The sequence below is a fragment of the Lygodium microphyllum genome, chromosome 23 (genome assembly GCF_053477565.2).
Source record: "Lygodium microphyllum isolate KBCC chromosome 23, Lygodium_microphyllum_v1.1.10, whole genome shotgun sequence".
In the NCBI taxonomy this organism is placed as follows: Eukaryota; Viridiplantae; Streptophyta; class Polypodiopsida; order Schizaeales; family Lygodiaceae; genus Lygodium; species Lygodium microphyllum.
Genome location: NC_141157.1, coordinates 105,781,265 through 105,802,733, shown reverse-complemented (window position 1 = coordinate 105,802,733; position 21,469 = coordinate 105,781,265). Strand labels below are relative to the sequence as shown.

Below are 21,469 nucleotides of genomic sequence, written 5' to 3'. Positions count from 1 at the left end.
TTTGAGATACAATTGTTGATCGCCCAGTTGAAGGAAATTCTTACTTCAGCCCCCCCATCCTCGTATACCCTGATTTCTCAAAAGATTTTACCATTTAATGTGATGCTAGTGGCAGAGGTATCAGTGCTATCTTTCTACAAGAGCATGATGCGATTGCTTTTAAGAGAGATGCATATGAATATTTATGACCAGGAGATAATAACTATCCTTTATGCTATTAGAAATGGCACCATTACCTATATGGTAGCCGGTTTTGAGTAAAGAGCAAACATCAAGTCCTCTAGTACTTCTTGACTCAGTTCGATTTGACCCCTAAGTAGGGGAGATGGGTCAGAACTTTGCAAAACTATGATTTTGACATGTCTCACACTAGGGCAAAGACAATATAGTGGTTGATTCATTGTCATGGATATGGGTATGCAAAGTATCATCCATCTCAAAGTTACATTTTGATTACATTGAGGAGCTTCAAGAGGCCTATTTATTAAGTGAATGAGGAATGCTAATTAGAGTAATACTATGTAACCCCACTCACTAGCCATTGTGACCATTCCCTCTAGTTGTCTTTTGTCTTTTAGGGCAAAAACTTTCAGGGTTGGGATGGAGTGTAATGAGTGAGTTGCACGGGAACCAAGGGTTACATACCTAGTCATAGTAAGCAGGGTATAAAAAGCATAAGAGACCTAGTTCAGGCCATCCAAGTATGATAAAAAACTGTCTCTTCACCTTCTTCTTAGCTTCCATGGTTTTCTCCCTTTCTTTCTCCTCTTTCCTGTCTTTCTTTCTCCCCTCATAATATTTCTATCTCCTATTCTTCCTCTTTCTCTCTCTTTTTCTCATTCTCTCTCCCCCGTTAGCATCCTTCTTTACAAAAGGGTGTTGCTATAGAAAACAAGCCACACACTACTATGCTAAATAGAGTGTTGCATTTATGTTCTTTGAGCATGCATCTAAAAACTAACTAGAAAATGTATATTCAGTAGGTCTATAAATTATGCATGGTATTTAGCATAATGGACCTTTGGGCTGGAGGAGATGGGCCCTCTCCCTCACCCCCACAGAGAGCGGCTCTACTCTCCTTTGCACCTTTCCCTAAGAAGGCTGGTGGGAAACACCATACCACAATATGTCCTTCGAATAAGCCCCTAGTGTAGTAATGACTCTACATATGTATATAGCTAGGCTAGAAATTTGCTAATAGCAATTTGCCAAACCCACAATGGTTTGTCTCTAGCTATTTGCCTACACTTGATCACCATCCAATATTGAAACTAGGACCTATTAGGTGAATGTGCTACTCATAAATACCTTCTCCTCATATGGGGGGCTCACAAGATAGAGTCAATAATTACCTATGTAGTTGCATGAGAGGTGGAGCATTAATCTCCAACAAGGAGTATTGCAAATGTCTTAATAGCTATTAATGCAATGCCAAATGATGATGATTTATTTTCATCTAGTTTGGGTGGAATTTAATAGTGAAAAGACCTAGAAATCTTTTATTCCTTTTGTGTATGCATGGATGCCATTACCAGATTTTTGATGAGCTTGCCTCTCTCACAATCATTGAAGAGATCAATATGCAATGTGAAACATCTAAAAGAAGTAGTGAAAAAGTCAAAGAATTTTACTCAAGTTCAAGGAGGGGACATGGCAAATCCCCTTCAAGAGGTTGTGGTATGGTTCATGTTGATGATACCTAGCAAAACAAGTTAAATCAAATAGTCTAATGGCATACAGATTTTAGGAGGCTATGGTAATTTTGGACATAGGGGGAGTTCTAGAGGAAGAGGTGGATGGTAGAACATACATTCTAGAAATTCTAGTATTGTCTATCATTACTATGGTAGAATAGGTCATATTGTAGTGCATTGTTATGATAAAAAAGATGATATTCGTAGTGGTAAATTATAGTAAGGAAATTATGAATTGTCTTAAATTTAGAATGATTATGAAAATGATTGTTTGTTTGTCATACATCATATGATGAATACTATTATAAAAAGGGGACATGTGATGATATATGGTATGTTGATTCAAGTGCATCTAATCACATGACCAGCCATGTTAAAATGGTTTGGAGATATGTATATATTTACATAGTCTAGGATATGTAGAGATAGGTGTGAATCATGCCACCCGAAAACACACTGAAAAAGTTTCCTTATCCTTACATCATGGCCAAACAAAGAATTTATTGAATGTATTACATGTGCGACATCACAAAGAATTTGGTACCAGTTAGTCAGATGGCAAGGTAAGGGCTGCAGGTTAGATTTATTGTAAATGATTTTTTTGTTGAAGACTTTAATATTTAGTGCAAGTTGATTGAAAAATGAAGCAAAGTTGGTCACATCTTTACTTAGAATGTTGGAATTCTTGCTGTAAATGTTGCTATGTATGCTAAAGGAAAATATGTAGTTATAGACATTGAAATATGGCACAAACATATTGGACATGAAAATTTACAAAGGCTAATATTAACACATTCTAAAGTCTTGGTTATATGTTTGTCTACATTTAGAGTTGCATAATTATATAAAGTCTATGAAGCCTGCAAGTCTAGGAAGTAGGCAAGGCAACTATTTATATATGATAGAGATGTGAGCAAGAATATACTTGAGGTGTGTATATAGATATTTGGGGACCTATGTAGAATGTATTTCCTTGGTGGCAATAAATATTTTATTAAATTTATTGATGATTACTCTAGGAGCCAACAAGACTTGGGATCTAGTACCATTGCCCAAGGGCAATAAAGGTATTAGCTATAAGTGGATATATAAAATAAAGTATAATATAGATGGTTTTATTAGTAGGTATAAGGCTAGCTTGGTTACAAAAGACTATGCACAAACATATGGCATAGACTATGAACATATATTCAATCCAGTTGCTACGATAACAACACTTAGATGTGCGATTGCTCTGGTAGTAAAACCAAAGATTGGAGTTTTCCATGGATGTGAAAAATGCCTTTTGTATGGTGATTCCTAAGAAGAGGTGTATATAGAGCAACCAGTAGGTTATGAGAATTTAGAGAATCTCACATATGTGTGCTAGTTAAATAAGGTACTCTATGGGATAAAGCAAGCACCTAGAGCATGGTCTGATAAGATTGGAGAGTACCTTGTCGATATTAGCTTTTATTTTTCCTGATGTGAATCTATGACGTGCATGCTTGAGACATCCTTAGCGGCATGCTTTAATGGTTCATTGAAATGATTTTCTAAGTAGCATTGCTCGGTACTCTTTCAAAGAACACAAGGTTTATTGCCTAGACTCTCTAGAGTCCACTTTGCAAGGAAAGGTCTTAGCCATTTCCAAGAGAATTGACTTGAATTTTAATTTCTAACTAGACTAAGATCTCCTATTTTGGCTTAATAACATCAATCTTTTCAAGCAACTGCTTTTGTGCTTACACCAAAGCCAACTCATATTGCACTTGGCTCAAGGAGAGTGAGAAATAAGAGGGAGTATGAGTACGTTAATCCCTCTGTCCATGAGGCAAAGTCTCACTGTGTTCTCATTAAAAACTACCAAGTTAAGTTTCTTATTGATCCTATGGGTCAATATTTCTTATACTCTAACGCATCAAGTTTATAGAGAAGCTCTTGGCTTACTGAGACAACCTTGCCTTAGGGCGGATTTGTCAAGAATCATACACTCACACTTTCCTTACTCGAGTAGTTTTAGTTATTTGTTTACCTAACACATTTAAGTTATACACATAAAATCAACTTCCTTAATTCATCCTTTTAATCATAGTGTTCATTCACGCAATTTAAATCACAATACACAAACAATGAAAACAATCCCTTGGAAAATAAATTTTTTATTTAATAGAGATTCTTATACAAGTGTTCACCTTCCGTCCATATGGAAGAACAACATGAAAGTCTTTATTTTTCCAAGATTTATGCCCCTTATTAGTATCAGCGCCTCAAGAAGTCTATCCTAAGTCACATAGGGGTTTGGATGATTCTTAGGAATCTAAGAGTTTATTGCTAGAGCCGCCCTAGCACCCTCAACTCCTCTTGCCCAAGGATCCCCCTATAGAGCAACCTCTCACTATCCGGGTTAGTCTAAAAATCTCAGAGGCAATAGGTAATCCCCCTTGGAAAAGGGAGCCACAACTAGTATTAGGGGGGGGAGGTCTAGTGTGCTTTCCTTTTTATCCTATTGCAAACTTAGTACATTAAGATTTTGATTCAATTCAATCATCTTCCTAACTGCATCAAGTTAAACTTGTATGCACCATTACAATCACAAGCAATTATTCCTTATGCAACATTTCTACACAAATAGGGAGGCAATTAGAGCAAGATCTTAACTTAGTGGTAATTCTTTCCGATTTGGTTCTCTTCCTAGCTTCTTGAAATTTCCCTTCAAATATTTCTTATAATTTATAAATGCTATAAGAAATATTCTTAATATAATTTTTAACTTATTTTATATTTATATAGTTTATAAATGCTAAAAGAATTATTCTTGATGTAATATTTACATTTTTCTATGCTTATATAATTGATAAATGCTAAAATAAATATTCTTGATGTAATTTTTATATTTTTTATATTTACAAAAGTTGTAAATGCTAAGATAAATTTCTTGGTGTAATTCGTTTAGTAAGCAATTAAAGAAGAGTTTATTCAATGTATCACGATATCATGCAATTTAATCTTATGTTCATAATTTTAAAAAAAATCTAAATTAATAGCTCCTTACTTATTCTAATCCTTTCTTTCCTATTGAATTCTTATTTTTTGTTAGACTATAAATCTATGGAAGAACTTGGTCTTTTATTACGTGTGACGGCATGTTGACCACATTCATGATCCTATCCATAACTCTCGTGCTCCCCACTCCAGAATAGCATCTCTTTAGGGAAATCGTGAGTAGGGAGTCTGCATATGCTAGCTTCAAACTTGGTCTTGATTAGAACTCCAAATGGTTAGATGGGCTCTTGTTATGAGACAAAGGCTTCATCGAAAGGAGAAGGGCTTGTTCCATGGGCATTAGAGATGCTCTCTTTTTTGTAGACGAGTTTATCACAATCTAAAGTGGTGCTCTCTTTTTTGATTTGGTGATGACCTCCTCTTGCTCTTCTTTGTCTCACTCACTCTCTCTCCTCATTCACTTCCTTCCTCTCTATCCTCCTTTTCTCTTCATCTACCTTTTCCTTCATTCTTCTCTTCTCCCCTCCTATCGTCTTATTATCTTATCTTCCTCTCCCCCTCTCCCTCTCTTCCCTTCTTTTCTCCTTCTCTCCCCTATTTCTCCACCTCTTTTCTCGTCTTCTCGTCTTCTCCCCCTTCACTTCCCTTCTTCTCCACCCACCTTCTTATCCTCTTCTTCTCTTCTTCTCCACCTACCTTCTCCTCTTCTTCTTCTCTTCTTCCCCACCTCTTTTCTTCTTTCTCCACCTCTTCTCTTCTCTTCTCCCCACCCTCTCTCTCTCTTTATGACAGCAATTGGCAGTCAAGGTAGAAGCATTAGCCTAAGCTAAGGCTTAAGTTTGGCTAAGGCTATTAGCCTTAGCCTATTGACTTACTCCTCTCTTGTCTTGCTGTTGTGGAGCTCTCATTCTCTCCCATTGATGGAATTGAGATAGTCTATGTTGGGGATAAAGGCACCTATGCCTAGCTACCATTGTATTACTACACTGACAGTATCCACACACCTGTACACAACAGGTGGTGGGCATCCATCACGGTCACTTTGTTCTTTATTATTTGAGAGACATTTCAATCAAGGGAAGGTCGATAGTCAGACACTGTGACTGTTGGAGTTCCCACATTCTCTCTCTCTCTCTCTCTCTCTCTCTCTCTCTCTCTCTCTCTCTCTCTCTCTCTCTCTCTCTCTCTCCTTCCACCATAGCTCTTGTTTTCGCTCATGTGCTTCCACTCCTGGCTCACTCCCTTCAACTGGTATTGGAGCCATCTTCCCTTCAATTGGTAATTGGTATTGGAGCCATCTTCCCAAGAGCTCAAGCTTGAAGCTCGAGCCTGTGACCTAGCATTGCTTCAACTTCCATTCAAATACCTAAAATAGTTCATAGTCATGGGCAGCCATAGCTTTAACCTTCAATGTATGTATTGATCTCCCATTGATCCAACACCTACTAGGGCCTATTGAGGCTTCTTTAAGGCATCATTGGGCCTACCTTAAGCCCACTTTAGTGAGCATTTGGCTCATCCATAGTAGCAACTACACCAGACCATCCATCATGATTTGCGCTTAGTTGTCCAACAACTTTGAGCTTGGCAATATTCATCTTGACTTTGGTTCAAGCCTTGGTTGCTTTAGTAGCTTATGCAGTTATGGACTTGTGACACATATTACATTTTATGCTTCAGAATGCATGCTCTATGGATCTTGAATATCTCGATGTCATCCCCATGATGTTTTGAGTTTTTCTTGCTCATTTGGTATTTAACTTTTGCTTCAGTGGGGAGTTACTTGGCTTTGTGTATTGAGCCACATTGGCGCTTGGGTGTACTACAAAGCATTTGGTTTCTATAGTTGAGCTTGAGCTTATCACAATGAGATAGTGGGACTTATTGTGACATGTACATGCTCTCTTGATAGTTATTGGATGTAGTTACCCTATCACGGGCTGATTTGATCTCTTGGCTTGGATGTGGTACTTATGTCTATCAAGGTTGTTAGTGGTATTTATATGCTTCTGGGTTATGTATTGAGTTTTTTCTCAATGGGTTATGCATCTAGAAATTCTCTTGATTTACCCTTGAGAGCTACCCTGTGCATGACATCTATGCCTATTGCATATATGGTTTCTGACACACTATAGTTGTGACAGTCTTCAATGTCGATTGTTCTTGGCTTTTTCCTTCTTGGTTGCTCATAATTAGTTATTGGCATATTACTGTAGTTTGTTAAACATGTTATTTTAGTTTTACGTATTCTATTTGAGGGCAGCCATTTGAACTTGACAGTCATTTGGTTACAAGTTGTGCAAAGCTCATTACTTTGGTAGTATCTCTTGTCTCCCACTTGATTTGGCAATGGTTTTGGGGCTAATTTGGAGGTATTACTAGAAATCCATCTTTCCCTTATTTATACTTGCTTGGTCTCATTATGGCTAATGGTTCTCACGACAGTGCTATCTTCAATATTGAGAAACTAGATGGGACCAATTATAGCTATTGGAAGACCCAAATATAGCAGGTTTTAGTGCAAAAATTACAGGTTAGACCACTCAAAAATGGGGGTGCCAAACCCGACAACATCGCAGCTGAGGATTGGAATGAACAAGATCAGCTATGCAAGTCCGCAATCATTTTATAACTCTCTAAGTAGGTTCACTACAATTTTGTAACAAGAAAATCAAACTGCATATGAGCTTTGGACATAGATTAAGAATCTTTATGACAAGAAGAGTCTTGCATCTCAAATGTATTCCATGAAACAGTTGATGGGCATCGCATGAAGGGACTTATATATCTACACACTTGAATGAGTTTCACTCCATCATTATCCATTTAGGATTGCATGAGATTGAGTTCAAGGATACTTTTCATCCTTTATTTCTCCTTGGCACTCTACTCAAGTCATGGGATACTTTCCATACGACTCTATGTGCTAAGGATGGGATAAAATTATAGGATGTGGGGAGTGCCCTCTTGATAGAAGAGGTGAACAAAAAGAATGTGGATGCATCCCTACATCATATGCATTGACTATGAGAGGCAAGTAGCATGGAAATGGCCATGGTAGAGAATCTAATAGGTCTTAGCCTAGGACATGTGGACAATTTCAGTAAGTCTCATAGTCTTAAGTCCAATCTTACTTTTCATTATTGTGGGAATAGTGCCATAAAATGCACGAAGAAAAGCACAAGTAAAAGAGAAAGGGTAAAATGAAGGACAAAAATGATGATTGCAGCATTGTGCCTAGCAAGTCTAGTGTTAATATTGAGGAGAATAATGTAGTGCAGCCTGATATATCTTATGATCTTATCTTGGTAGCTTTTTATTTGGATGCTTCACAAAGCTGACAAATGCTCAGGATATACTCAATGTTAGTTGATATATTTAGGGGCTTCCTTTCATGTGATCCCTCCTAGAGAGTGGTTTCACTCCTATCACAGTATGACTAGATTTGTTTGTTTGGGAACAAACCTGGTGTTGGAGATAATTGGTATTGGTGATGTCTAGTTTTATTTTGGTTTAGGCAGTATGTTCACTCTTCATGATGTATGTCATGTACTAGCTCTCACAAAAAGCCTTATCTTTGTTAGCACCTTGGATGATGTAGATTATTCTGTTGTCTCTTTTGATGATTCCTTCTAAAAGATTACCTATGGGAATCTTGTTATTGTACATGGTGCTAAGTCTAGTACTCTCTATCCTTTGCTTGTATATGGGTCAGTTGACCATGCTTTGGTTGTGGTTGTAGTTTCACATGTATCTCTTTGGCATCATCACCTTGGGCATATGTCTTTGAAATGAATGAAAATTCTTACCAGTTTGCAAATTGCCCCTAGATTATAAGTGTTTTGAGTATTGTAATCATTGTTTATATGGTAGGTAGACACGTAGTACGCATAAGAAGTATGACATGAAGTGCATAGGTGAGGCTTTGGCTATTGTTCATTTGGATGTATGTGGTTCCATGTCCTGTTAGCTACTGCTAGGTGGTGCGAAGTACATTGTCACATTCATTAATGATTACTCACATAAGGTTTGGGCTTACCTTATTAAGTAGAAACTAAATATCTTATCTATCTTTTAGCATTGCCTTGTTCTTGTTGAGAACCAGTCTTGAGAATTAGTCTGGGTATAGGATGAAATGCCCAAGGTAAGAAAATGGAATAGACACCGTGTTTGTATCTTCTTCCTTAAGTTTTCTAAATCTTCAAAATCCTTCAAGATCTTCCAAAACCAAATCTTCCCCTCCTTGATTTGATGTTGGGAACTTTAGATATGAGTGATAGGAACTTTAGAGTGCTAGAACCAGTGGGAAGATGAAGTGAAAAAAGCTTTGAAGAAAGTTGGCTATGGAGAACAGAGAATTAGGGTTTCTGGCTGACTAGTTTTTCTCAAATTATAGCAGCTACAGTAAAGCAATTGGGCTCATAATTTATCAAGAGGAAGCTCATGAGAGAGGCTTCAAATGCCCTTTAGGTGCAAATTGAATCACAACACATAGATGCAGATCCAAATGTATGACAACACATAGGCACAAAACATGACAATGACCACAAATTTTTGAAATGTTGAGCTCTGGCTAGGACAATATTGGTGTTTGAAGTGCCATAGAGAAGCTTTGGAAGTAGAAACACTTTTCCAAAAGGAATCATTGAAAGGTATGGCCTATAGAGAGAGATCTAGAAGCTCCAACTGAGGTATGTCCTACTAGCTATGGCTGCCATGGAAGGTCAAGTGGAAATAGAGGTGGAAACTGAGCTCATGAGCTAACAATAAGTTGACCAAAAGTGAAGAGGAGCTTAGAGAGTAGAGAAGGGAGCTGGGCCATGCTCACCAGAGCTTTGATACCATGTTGAAATACATGGATCTGAGCATGGCTATGGTGGCTTGAAGACATAGAGTGAACTCATGAAGACATAGAAATGAAGATAGAATGTCACACAAGTGAATTAGGTTCCAAGATTGAGACTTGGACTCATAAACACAATCTTGTGTGTGTAGACAATGACATAGACACTTGAGTGGAAGGAAAAAAGTAATATGACATTGCATTCAAAATGAAAGGAAAGTACAATGCTTTATAGCTTTAGGATAGGTAGCACTATGCACCACTATGCTTATGGGATCCAATAAGACTGCATGTCCTTGGCCCAATTGCTCCATACAAAGAGCCACACTAGGTGTGATTGCCTAAATCTCAATAGTTACTAGTGCCATACACTTGATCACTTTGATCCCCTTGTAATGCTATTGATTGCTAGGTTGCAGAGGAGGTATGGACTATCCTATGCTCATATGTGCGTCTTTGGATGTGAGGCATTATGCCATGTTTCCAAAGACAAGCACAATAAGGTAGATCCTAAGTTTGTGAAATGCATCTTCCTTGGTTATGGAGATGTAGTTGAGATGGGAAATCACCAATGGGATCTGCATGCTTGCAAGGTTATCTCGCAGTCATGATATCATTTTCCATGAGAAAAAGTTGCATAAGTAGCTTGAGTAGGTGGTTGAGGTATGGATGGTGATATTTCAAGAGGAGCCACGTACTCTCATAAAACCAACTAGACAACCTATAGTAGTTGATGCTCCAGTGGCCCAGACCCCTCATATTGTGCAGGATCAGCCTACTTTGAGATGCTCGAGCACTTTACGCCCTCCATGGATTATGTTATGGTGACATATGTAGGTGATTCTCTCTCTTATGACGAGGCCATGCATAGAGATGATAGTCACTTATGGGACAAGGGTATGCAACTAGACTTTGACTCCTTACTAGACTAACCATATGTGGGATTTCATTCCTTTTCCTAGTGGCAAGAGGGCATTGTCTTGCAAGTGGATATACAAGCTGAAAAGTTATCTTTGGATGCCCCAAGTCCGCTTATAAGGCTAGATTGGTAGCTAAGGGTTTTAAGTAGGAATATGGTGTTGACTTCAATGAAGTATTTTTTCCTGTGGTTAAAATAACAACCCTATACTTGGTAATAGCATTGTTTTCTTATCCATATTTGGGCCTTTATCAGATGGATGTAAAAACAACTTTTTTACATGGGAACTTACATGCTGAGGTCCATATGGAGCAACCTAAGAGCTTTGAAGAAAAAGGCAAGGGACACCTAGTGTGTAAGTTGAGAAAAAGCCTTTATGGCCTTAAGCAGACACCTAGGGAATAGCACCACAAGTTTGATGCTTTTATGCATTCATAAGGATATAGCCATAGTGCTATGGATTTGTGTTCATACATGAAGAAGGCTCATGATGGTAGTCTTATGATTTTGGTACTCTATGTGGATGATATGATTATTGCTGAGAGAGCTCATGATGAGTTGGATGCCTTAAAAACTTAGCTCAAGAAGAGCTTTGAGATGAAGGACATGGCACATGTCTTGCATATTCTTGGGATGTGCGTCACATGTGCGATCACTCTAAGGGGCTCCTTTATCTGTCAAGAGGAGTATATCCACAAAGTCCTTGAGTGGTTTCATGTGCAGGATGGTAAGCCTATTGCCTATCCTCTACCTTACCATGGGAAGGTTAGTTAGGTTGATTATCTGCACTTTGATGACCAAACGGCCGAGATGACTGAGATTCCCTATGCATCCACCATGGGCAGTTTGATGTATGCCATGATAGCCACTTGTCTTGACATATCATTTATAGTGGGGGTTGTGGTATGCTATATGGCTACACCTAGCAGACAACATTTGGATACCGTCAAGGATATCATGTAATACTTGAAGGGTGAAGTAGCTATGTGCATATGTTATGGTAGCCAGGATATAGGAGTCGTGGGGTACACTGACTCTTATTATGTAGGATACATAGATAGTAGGAAGCCCACCTCTGGCTATGTGTTCACCTTTGTTGGAGGTACTGTTTCGTGGATGTCTAGGGTGAAGAAATACACGGCCCTCTCTACTATTGAGGCTGAGTATATTACAGTCATTTAGGCTTGCAAGGAGGCTCTCTGGTTAGGCTGAATCTTGGTGTATTACTGATGTGGTCCCTACACTACATTCACATTCTATGACTGCTATCCAATTAGTTAGGAGTTTGGTCTTCCATGCGAATATGAAACACATTGAAGTGTGTTACCACTTTATCAGAGAGGTCATTGAGGTTATGTCTGTTAACCTTGTCAAGATCTCAATTAACCAAAGTCCTGTAGATCTACTCCTGAAAAGTTTCTCAGTGAAGTATTTTTCCTTTCTTAGGAAGTTGATATAAAAATTACACGGCGCATCGAACAGAATCTGAGAAAGAGATAGAGATAGAGAGTACACAACAGATAAGAGGAGAATTAGAAAATTTATTTAGCTCCAAATAATTGATACAGAGACGGCTCTATCCACCCGTGCGCTTCCATTGTGAAGCTTAGATGGCGATCTAGACAAAAGATAGGTGAAGAGCTTAAGGCTAGCTGGAACAACTCTGACTGGGTGAAAGATAGATGATTGATGGCTATGAAAGGGTTTAGCTTTTATAGCCCATGAAGGCGGTTAGGTTGGCATGACTGGCCTACCATACGAGCCTCCACTAGTCGGCCAGGGAATATTCCCTTTACCGTCGGGCCTAGACCCCCGCCAGGGGGGCCGCTGGTTCCCCTTGGGACCCCCAACTAGGGGCCGCTTTCGTGGTCCCCAGGTTCCAAAATAAGGGCCCCTTTTAACTCCCTTACCCCGCAACTCGATGCAATGTGCCTCGAGTTGCTACCAGCTTAACTACTTAGTCCAACCCAAAGATTAGACCCACAATGGTCACATTTTTTCCATCCAGTCACATAGACCTCATTTGATATACAAGTCATGACTCAACCAATGTTCGGGCTCACTTTTGGCTTCTCTTCATAATGGGGGCCTTACAACTTTTAGCACTATGGATCATTGGTGGCACCTTACGAGGGTGGGGCATTGAGCATATCTAACACCCCCCCTCAATGCCCATCCATAGGTGAACTATCTCCTCGGCCCAATGCCGCGTCTCTGAAGATGAACTTGAAGTAGATCCTTCATAAGTGCTTTGGTGAAGATATTCGCTTCATTCTCCTCTGTTGGATAGTAGACCAGTTCCACTATCCCATCCTCCATCAAGTCATGCACATAGTGATACTGGATCTCTATATGTTTGGTGTGTGCATGAAACATTGGAATTTTGGCAATGACAATGCAACTATGATTGTTACATCACAGCATAGTTGGTTCTTTATCCTGCACTCCCATATGCCATAGGATCCTTCTCAACCATACTGCTTCACATGCAGCAAAGCAAGCTGCCTTGTACTCTGCTTCGGTAGAAGACAATGCCATTGTTGGGTGCTTCTTACTAATCCAAGAGAAAATTCCTGAACCCAAAGAAAAACAATAACCAGAAATTGACTTCTTGGAATCACTGTCTCCTGCCCAATCTAAGTCACAATTCCCCACAAGAGAGGTTCCGGAACTATATGTGATACCATAGTCAAGAGTTTCCTTCAAGTATCTGAGCACCCGCATCCCAGCCTTCCAATGACTCTCATGAGGTCTGTTTGAGAACTTGCTCAAAACACCAACAGCAAAACTGATATCTGGTCTGGTATTACACAAGTAGATCAGACTGCCGACCATCCTCCTGTACCTCCCAATGTCTGCCAGTGCTGATGTATCCTCAACGGATAACTTTGCATTTACCTCCATAGGTGTAGCTATCTCCTTGCACTCGGTCATGGCAAATGCCTTCAAGATCTCCCATGTATACTTCTTCTCAGAGATGAAGATCTTTCCTGGCTCTTTCCAGACTTCAATTCCCAAACAATAGTACAGCAAGCCCAAGTCTGTCATTTCAAACTCAGAACTCCAAGCCTTTCGAGTTTGGTTGATCATATCTTCATAGTCACGTGTAATAAGAAGGTCGTCCACATATAGCAAAATCACTACAGACTTTTCACCATCCCTGTAAACATACAAGTTAGCATCTAAGGCACATCTTTTGAAGTTTAAGCTTAAAAATGACTTATCTATCCGCTGGTACCATGCTCTGGGGGCTTGTTTCAGCCCATACAATGCTTTCTTCAGCTTACACACTTTGTTCTCAGAATGGGGGGACCTCAAACCTTGGTGGCTAAGCCACGTACACCTCCTCCTTGAGGTCACCATTTAAAAATGCTGACTTAACATCCATTTGGTAAATTGGCCAATGCTTGTGGGCAGCCACTGCAAGCACTATGCGAATAGTGGTCATTATGGCAATTGGGGCAAATGACTCTTGAAAATCAAACCCTTCAATATGTGAAAATCCTTGTGCAACCAGTCTAGCTTTGTACTTTTCTAAGGTACCATCAGCCTTGTACTTTACCTTCCAGAGCCACTTGGTGCCAATAACCTTTCGCTTTGCTGGCCGATCCACTAGCTCCCAAGTGTCATTCTTTATTATGCTGTCATACTCAGCTTGCATAGCTACCTTCCATGCTAGATCTGCAAGTGCTTTTTCTAAGTCAGTTGGCTCCTTTACTTCTCTCATAATCTCAGCCATCAAGGCCATATTGACTATGTGAGCAGAAGCCCTCCTTTGCTCCTCTATTCTCTGAGACCTCCTTGGTCCGTCTGCCTTCTCCTCAACAGATGTTGACATAGGATTATTGTGGTCATAGAGCTGCTTCACCCAACGCGGCAATGGCTTTTTCGGTGGGGTGATGTCAGGTTGGTGAACTTTTTCCTCATCATTTGAAGATGATGCTTCCTCCTCCTTAAGGATAGGGATAACTCTCGTGACAAGTTCATAGTGGACTACTTCTTCGCTTGATGATAAAGTGGAAGAACTTTCCTTCTCCTCCTCCACTGTATGTAGCTGCTCCTTGAACACCACATCATGGCTCGTGATGATCTTTTTTGCCTCTTGGTCATATAATTTGTAAGCCTTCTGCTCATCACTATAACCCAAGAAGATATATTTTTTTCTTTTTGGTTGTAACTTGTTTCTCTTCTCGTCTAGAATATGCGCATAACGTTCACATCCAAAAATTCTGAAGTGTGAGACAGATGGTTTCTTACCAGTGTAAGCCTCATGAGGTGTTTTTTCCTTGAGAGCCTTTGTGTAGCTCCGATTTAAAATGTAGGCTGTAGTATTAACAGCTTTAGCCCAAAAATGGTTAGGCAATCCCTTGCCCTTTAGCATGCATCTTGCCATCTCCACAATGGTGCGATTCCTGCGTTCCACAACACCGTCTGCTGAGGTGTGTGAAGCGTCATCAATTGACGCTTGATCCCTTTGCTCTTGCAAAATTCTTCAAATTCCTTTGAGTTGAACTCACCACCACCATTTGTTCTAAATTTATTCGCACTTTTCCCCGTTTCATTCTCAACAAGTGTTAGCCATTCTTTAAACTTATCAAAAGCTTGAGCCTTATCACGAATGAAGTACACCCACATCTTCCTACTATAGTCGTCAACAATCAACATAAAATAAGAAGATCCCCCCACGGCCCGTGTAGGCATCTTTCTGCACAAGTCAGCATGCACCAACTCTAGAGAAGCCTCTGCTCTATTCTTGCTTTCTTGTGGAAATGCCTTTCTCTGTTGCTTGCCCATCATACAAGCTTCACAAGGTTCCTTCAATTCAGTCATTGTAGGTAGGTGAGCAACCATACCTTGCTTGTGCATCTCTTTCAACACTGCAAATCCGATGTGTCCAAACCTTTCATGCCAAAGCTTACTTGTGCCCACTCCAACGGTGGCTGTAAGAGCACTTAGCTCATATAGGTTGTTCCTTCTTTCTCCTTTGCCAACAACTTTGCCATCACTGTCAAGAATTTCTGCACATTTGTACACATCACATGTGATGAACCTAATCATATTTTAGAGGACGTACAACATGACAACAATGATGGTGCCACAAAGTTTTTGTTTGAAGCTAATGTAACAATGAATCTTTTTAAAGCACCATGAAGTGTTAGCATGCCACTTAATTTCTAATGAAATTGCACTGGTTAAAGGAAGTTTGGTTTAAATAGTATTGAAGCGTTTAAAGATTTTCAGCACTGTAACTTGCTTAAACATAGGCCATGTAAGTTCTTCAAGGATGTGACTATGTTAGACTTCCCAACACCATGAATTAAACATAGACCATTCATGCCTTTTAAAGACATTGGCTTTGCCAAAATAAATAAGCCTTCATGTTGACACTCTTGAGTGAAAAAGTGGAGGCACACTAACTAAAGTTTGGCAATTATAGATGAGTCATGGCTATGTTGTGAAGGAGCTTTGCAATGCCATTAATACCAACAACTGACAATGATGTAGAAGCCAAACCTTCACTTTGGGTTGCACTTAGTGGAGTGTGGCCTTTGAAAAACATTTTTGTTGATATACAACTATTGTATGGTGAACTCAAAATTGAATCTTCTTCAAGAAAGTGCATGCTGCTGTTATTTTCCAAGATGGGTAGCCTTTGTGAGGACATATGATAAAAAAGTTAGAGTTGCATCTAAGTGTTGCTGCCTTCCAAGATGGGCAACCTTTGTGAAGATGAATGATAAAAAGTTGAAGTTGCTACCTTGAGGATACACATTCAAAGGATCATATGAAAGCCACCCTTGGAGAGGATGTGTTATAAACACTTGAGGTTGCAACCTCTAGGATAAATATTCAAAGGACCATATGTAGCCTAACTTCTTATATACCATTGGCTTCATGGGATGGAGAGGGTCATGGTTAACTAAACTTCTTGATGTCCACGCAAGTAGATGTGCATCGTGCTTTGGCTCCACTTCACTTTGGTGTTTGATGCCACTTACAAGAGATGTGCCACGGCTCTCTGCTAACTCTACTTCACTCAAATGCTTGATGACGTTTGCAAGGAGATGTACATGTCTCATGCCCTTTGTAAGGAGATGTGCATTGCTCTTTTTCTCCAATTCACTTATATTGAAGGTTGAGTTCCAATGCTCTAGCCCCTAATGGGAGAACCACTAGGTGTGGGATGTTGCTTGAGATGTGTACTACACTTAGCTTTTAGGCAATGAGTGAAATGAGAAACCTCAATCCCATTGCATTGGGGGCATGGCCCCCTCTTGAAAGGCAAGTGGATGCATAGTGATGTTGGTTAAAGGATCGGCTATTGTGGTAATGATATGGTAGGGAGTTCTTGGAGGAGGAGTGGTGGTTGGGCAGGGAGAGGCCTTGCTGGAGGAGTTGTTGGTGAAGACCATCATATGGAAGGCACGAACACTTGCAACATGTGTGGTTGGTTGGTAGCTATGACGTTTGTGGGGGGACGGGGGCTTCTTAGAGAGCAGCCCTTGCCACACTTTTTTGTGGCTATGATAAGGAGCTCTTGCCACCCGTGTGCTTGATTGTGTGGTTATGATAAGGAACTCTAAGGAGGCCAGGGGCTGTCGTCACACGTGTGCTTGCTTGTGGCTTCATAGGGAAGAGATCTTAGTCGTTTGCTACACGTGTGGGGGGGCACGAGGGGAGGAGGCAAGAGAGGCTCGACAGAGGGGGCACGTGGTATGGTGCTGGTCGAGCCATTGGTCGATGCAGGCTCGATGGAAGAGATGGGAGCAGTTGGGGGTGAGCTGGAGGGCCTGCCCCTTCTCGAACCCGCACAGGCACACCGCGCACTCCTCGGGGAAGCGAGCCAGTAGCATATTCACGGGACGTTGATGATGATGATGATCATCGTCAAGAGACCCCTTCTCCCCCAGCAGCCATGGCGTCAGAGAGGCCTTGATCGCAGACACGCTCAGGCAGCAGACGCTGTAACCTTCCATGGCCGCCTGGTCGGCCCCCCCGAAGAGAGGATTCGCGTCGCTCAGCATGGCGTCCTTGTGAAGGCCCGCCATCTCGAGCAGGGAGCTGCACAGCTCCTTCACTGCCACGATGAGGATGCCGGCGATGATGATAAGCTTGGGGGCGTAGGGTACGACGAAACCCATCTCTCTCTCTCTCTCTCTCTCTCTCTCTCTCTCAAAGAGTAGTACTCTGATTCAATGCGTAGGCGACCTAGCCTCTGCTTGTGCCTGCTACAAGTGTTTGTGACTATAGGTTCTGGAGAGAGAGAATGTCTAGTGAGACTGTTTGTTAGCTGGTCTAGTGCTCTGGTTGTAGTCGACTGACCTCTTCTTGTGGCTGCTCAATGTATTGGTGGGTATATAGTTTTTGAGAGAGAGAGAGAGAGAGAGAGAGAGAGAGAGAGAGAGAGGGAGGGAGGAAGGGAGGGAGGCAAAGGTTGCTTAATGTATGAGTCGGTATATAGTATTTGAGAGAGAGAGAGAGAGAGAGAGAGAGATGTGCCTACCCCTTGCAGACAAACAACACATTTTTATATGTTTTGAGGGGCTAACCCCCAATTTCTTTCTTCTTGGGCTGTCCCCTTGCATATGCAAATAGCCTTTATCTATCTCCCCCCCCCCCCCCCCCCCCCCTTTTGCCCTTTTGTTTTATTTACCCAATTTGACTATGTGTTAATAGTGATCTTGACACGTCCTCAAAGTGGGAGAGACACCAAGCTTTGTTAGGGGAAAAGGCACATGGTATGTTGAGGGCATAGGGGACAACCTCATGAGCAGCTGGAAAAAACATACACCGAGATTCTCAAAGGAGGATCACCATGGCACACTCTTCACCTTCACATTTGCACAATACCTCTTTCTTAAAAGAACCCAAGAAAGTGCCCTTGACTGCAACACTTCATGTTTCAACGCGTCGCCATACACTTGTCCCAACCACTTTTGGTCCCTTATGCAACTCTTCCTCAAAGGGCTCTTACTAACATGCACTTGTTTGTGTTGGCTCTTTTGGGTCCTTTTTTGGTCCCTTTCGTCTTTTGTTTATGATAATATCATGCTTAGTGAAAGTGCTCTGCTCATTAATGATCAAAGAACGAAATGTAATTTATTACCTTTCACATGTTGACCCGCTCACTTGATAGGTAAGTTAATTGTTGGACGTATTTAGATGCAAAATGATTTTTGTATTGTTGGATGTATTTAACATGCTATAACTATTCAATTCATGTGTTTAAGAATGCAATTGTTTTTTTCCCAAAAACTTTCACAAAACATGTTTAATCAACCACATGTTATCATTCGAGCCCAAGCAAAATATAGTTTAAACTTACTTTTTATTGATGCTTTGGTTTAGGTTGCTATTTTAACATTTCTTTAGTATGGTTATTCGTATTACTTTAGTAGCATAGAAATGGACACATAAGCAATCTAAACTTGATGATTACATTGTGAGCTATTCTAGTCTTGGAGAATTATTGATCTCTAGCCCTCAAAGGATATGCTTAAGAAGAACAAGAATTCTAAGGAGGAGGGTGGAGATGAGAAGGAAAAAAGGGAAAAAAGAAATAAGGATTTGCATAATGGGAGGCTTCAGAATTTTATTTTTTAGAATTAAATATGCAATCATTAAAAGAACCTAATCTTCTACCTTAGCCTATTCATAAATTGAAAAAGGACAACACCTTAACAATGTCTCATTAGACCCTTTAGGATCATAAATTGTTTTTTTCTTGCAAGATTTTCAAGCTTGCATTAGAATATTTCATAAAACTCTACCCTTGACATTCTGTTTAAGCTTTGAGTGGATTTATTAATAAAGATAGAATACATGTGCGTATATATATAGCCTTAAGAAAATATTCGAAAATGACTCATTCAATGTTATGAAGCATCTTTATCTAACGTTTATGAATACATAAGTATGCTAATGTCATATCTTCTTCTTAGATCTTACATCTTTTTCTTATAGTATACTCTATTGTATCATTTTACTTATTTTTTTGGGTAAGCACACACTCAAATGACCAAAAAAAGCGGGGGGCGCTCCCCTTTGAATACTAGCTATGAAATAGTGTAGGTATCTTCTATGGACGTCAAGAATAATGCAAGCCAAGCAAACCATGAAGCTTGATTGCAATTGGGATGATCCTCCTCAGGCTACCCACCAAGGACTAGGGTTTACCGGAGTGTTCAAGAGATAAGACCCTTGACAGCACAAATACTCCATGTGAATATATGTGTATCATTGTAATTGGTTGTAGGTTATGATTTAAAAAAAATATATGATGTAGAAGAGAAGGTATTGACATATGCAACACAAAAGAATATCTTTCTACATGATTCATGCATGTAATACATTGAAGAATCTCAATCTAATGTATGAAAATGCGTAAGAATACTAATCTCATGTCTTCTCAAATTCTCCATCTTTATGTTATATCATATTATACATCAATAATTCATGTAAGATGAGTGACCTAGGTGATGAGCTAAAACTTTTCCACTGTGTCAAAAACATGTCTCATGTTTTTTGGTGTGTTAATGGACGGAGTGCCATGCTATTGCTAAAGGATTGCTAATGAAAGCCATGGAGGATTAAAGACTCTTGCCCCAACTGAGTAAAGGGATTAATCATTGGTTAACTAGGGAAGGCTCATAATATGGTAGATCAGATAGGCCAACCTAATTGTTTTCCTGGGCTATCAAAGGAAGACCCTCCAAAGTAACCATTCCTTCATCTTTCATGTAATTAGAGTTCTTCTGGCTAGCCTTAATCTCTTCACCTATCATTTGTCTATATCACCACTAAGCTTTACAATGGAAGTCTATAAATAGATAGAGTCATCTTTGTATTAGCTTGTTTGGAATTAAAGAAGTTTGTGTTCCTCTCTTATTCGTTGTGTACTCCTTATTCCTTACTTCAACTCTGCATGCTGCACCATATAATTTTTACAATAAATGCATTTATGTTTAGGAAAATACACATGTTGGCTTTAACATTGAATTTTACACCTCGGTGCATCAATTTGGTGGAATGGCTTCTTTGGTGTGTGTCCCACAAGAAAACCCTTGATGGAGTTTTGCACTTGCAATGATATTTGTGGCCACTTCATTTTAAAGGTACATCTTTGTCATACTGGCTTAAGTCTTATGAATATTCCCCTTCAATTTGTCTATGTGGAATCATATTGCTAATGATAGTACTATATTTACAAAGCTATTAGAAGCATATGTTCTACTTTGTTGTCAAGAGTGATGAAAATTCATGCTTCATTCTTTGTAGTATGCGTATTTCATCTCTTGAATTAAAAGAAGGGCATGCTCCAGTGTGCTTCCACTATTCGATTGAATGAACATGGTGACTTTGTGGATCTAATAATTGATGTGGTGCTTGGTTAAAATATGTGTATTGTCAACCACAATGAGAATAAAGTTAAAATGTGTAAAATGCTTTTGGACAATCAATTGCAAGTCATATAGATTCTTGCAGTTTGCGAGTCAATAGTTTAACAACATTTGGACTGCATACTATGTCAAAAAATATGTTATTTTTGTGCCAAATTTTATTTGTTTTTACTAGATTATGGGCACTAAAACACCCCAAATCAACTGCATGGACATGGTATTTTTAGAGCAAGGTTTATAATTATTTTGGGGACAAATGGGAGCTTAAAAACAGAGCATACAAGTATCCTACTTTTATTTGAAGAACTTCAATATCCTTTCTCCATTAGAGTTCTAGATTGCGAGTTTTTGTTGAGAGGCATGGAGTAGATCAAAGATAAAATGATTGATTTCATAATAAAGCAATATATATTTTAAATACTATCATAGTCTCCCCATTAGATTAGTTGTGTCTAAATTACTGTAGTGGAAGAGACAATCAAACTTAGGTCGATGCTTTTTCAAATACAAGCATTAACTACACCATACATTTGTGATGTATATTTGGGCATTTCAATTCTTAAAGTGCTCAAAAAGGGAGGGATGGCCTCACAATGCTAAGAATTCTTTACTTGAAGAGCTAAATGAT

The 21,469-nt window shown here is 39.6% G+C and overlaps 1 protein-coding gene across 1 annotated transcript; it reads right to left on the bottom strand.

The window, feature by feature from the left end:
* Nucleotides 1–15,739: 15,739 nt before the first annotated feature.
* On the bottom strand, nucleotides 15,740–18,016 carry LOC148016583 (uncharacterized). Its single transcript, XM_087664585.1, has one exon. The coding sequence runs from the start codon at nucleotides 17,581–17,583 to the stop codon at nucleotides 17,095–17,097; it is 489 nt and encodes a 162-aa protein (XP_087520711.1). The 5' UTR covers nucleotides 17,584–18,016; the 3' UTR covers nucleotides 15,740–17,094.
* Between the last annotated feature and the right edge of the window lie 3,453 nt (nucleotides 18,017–21,469).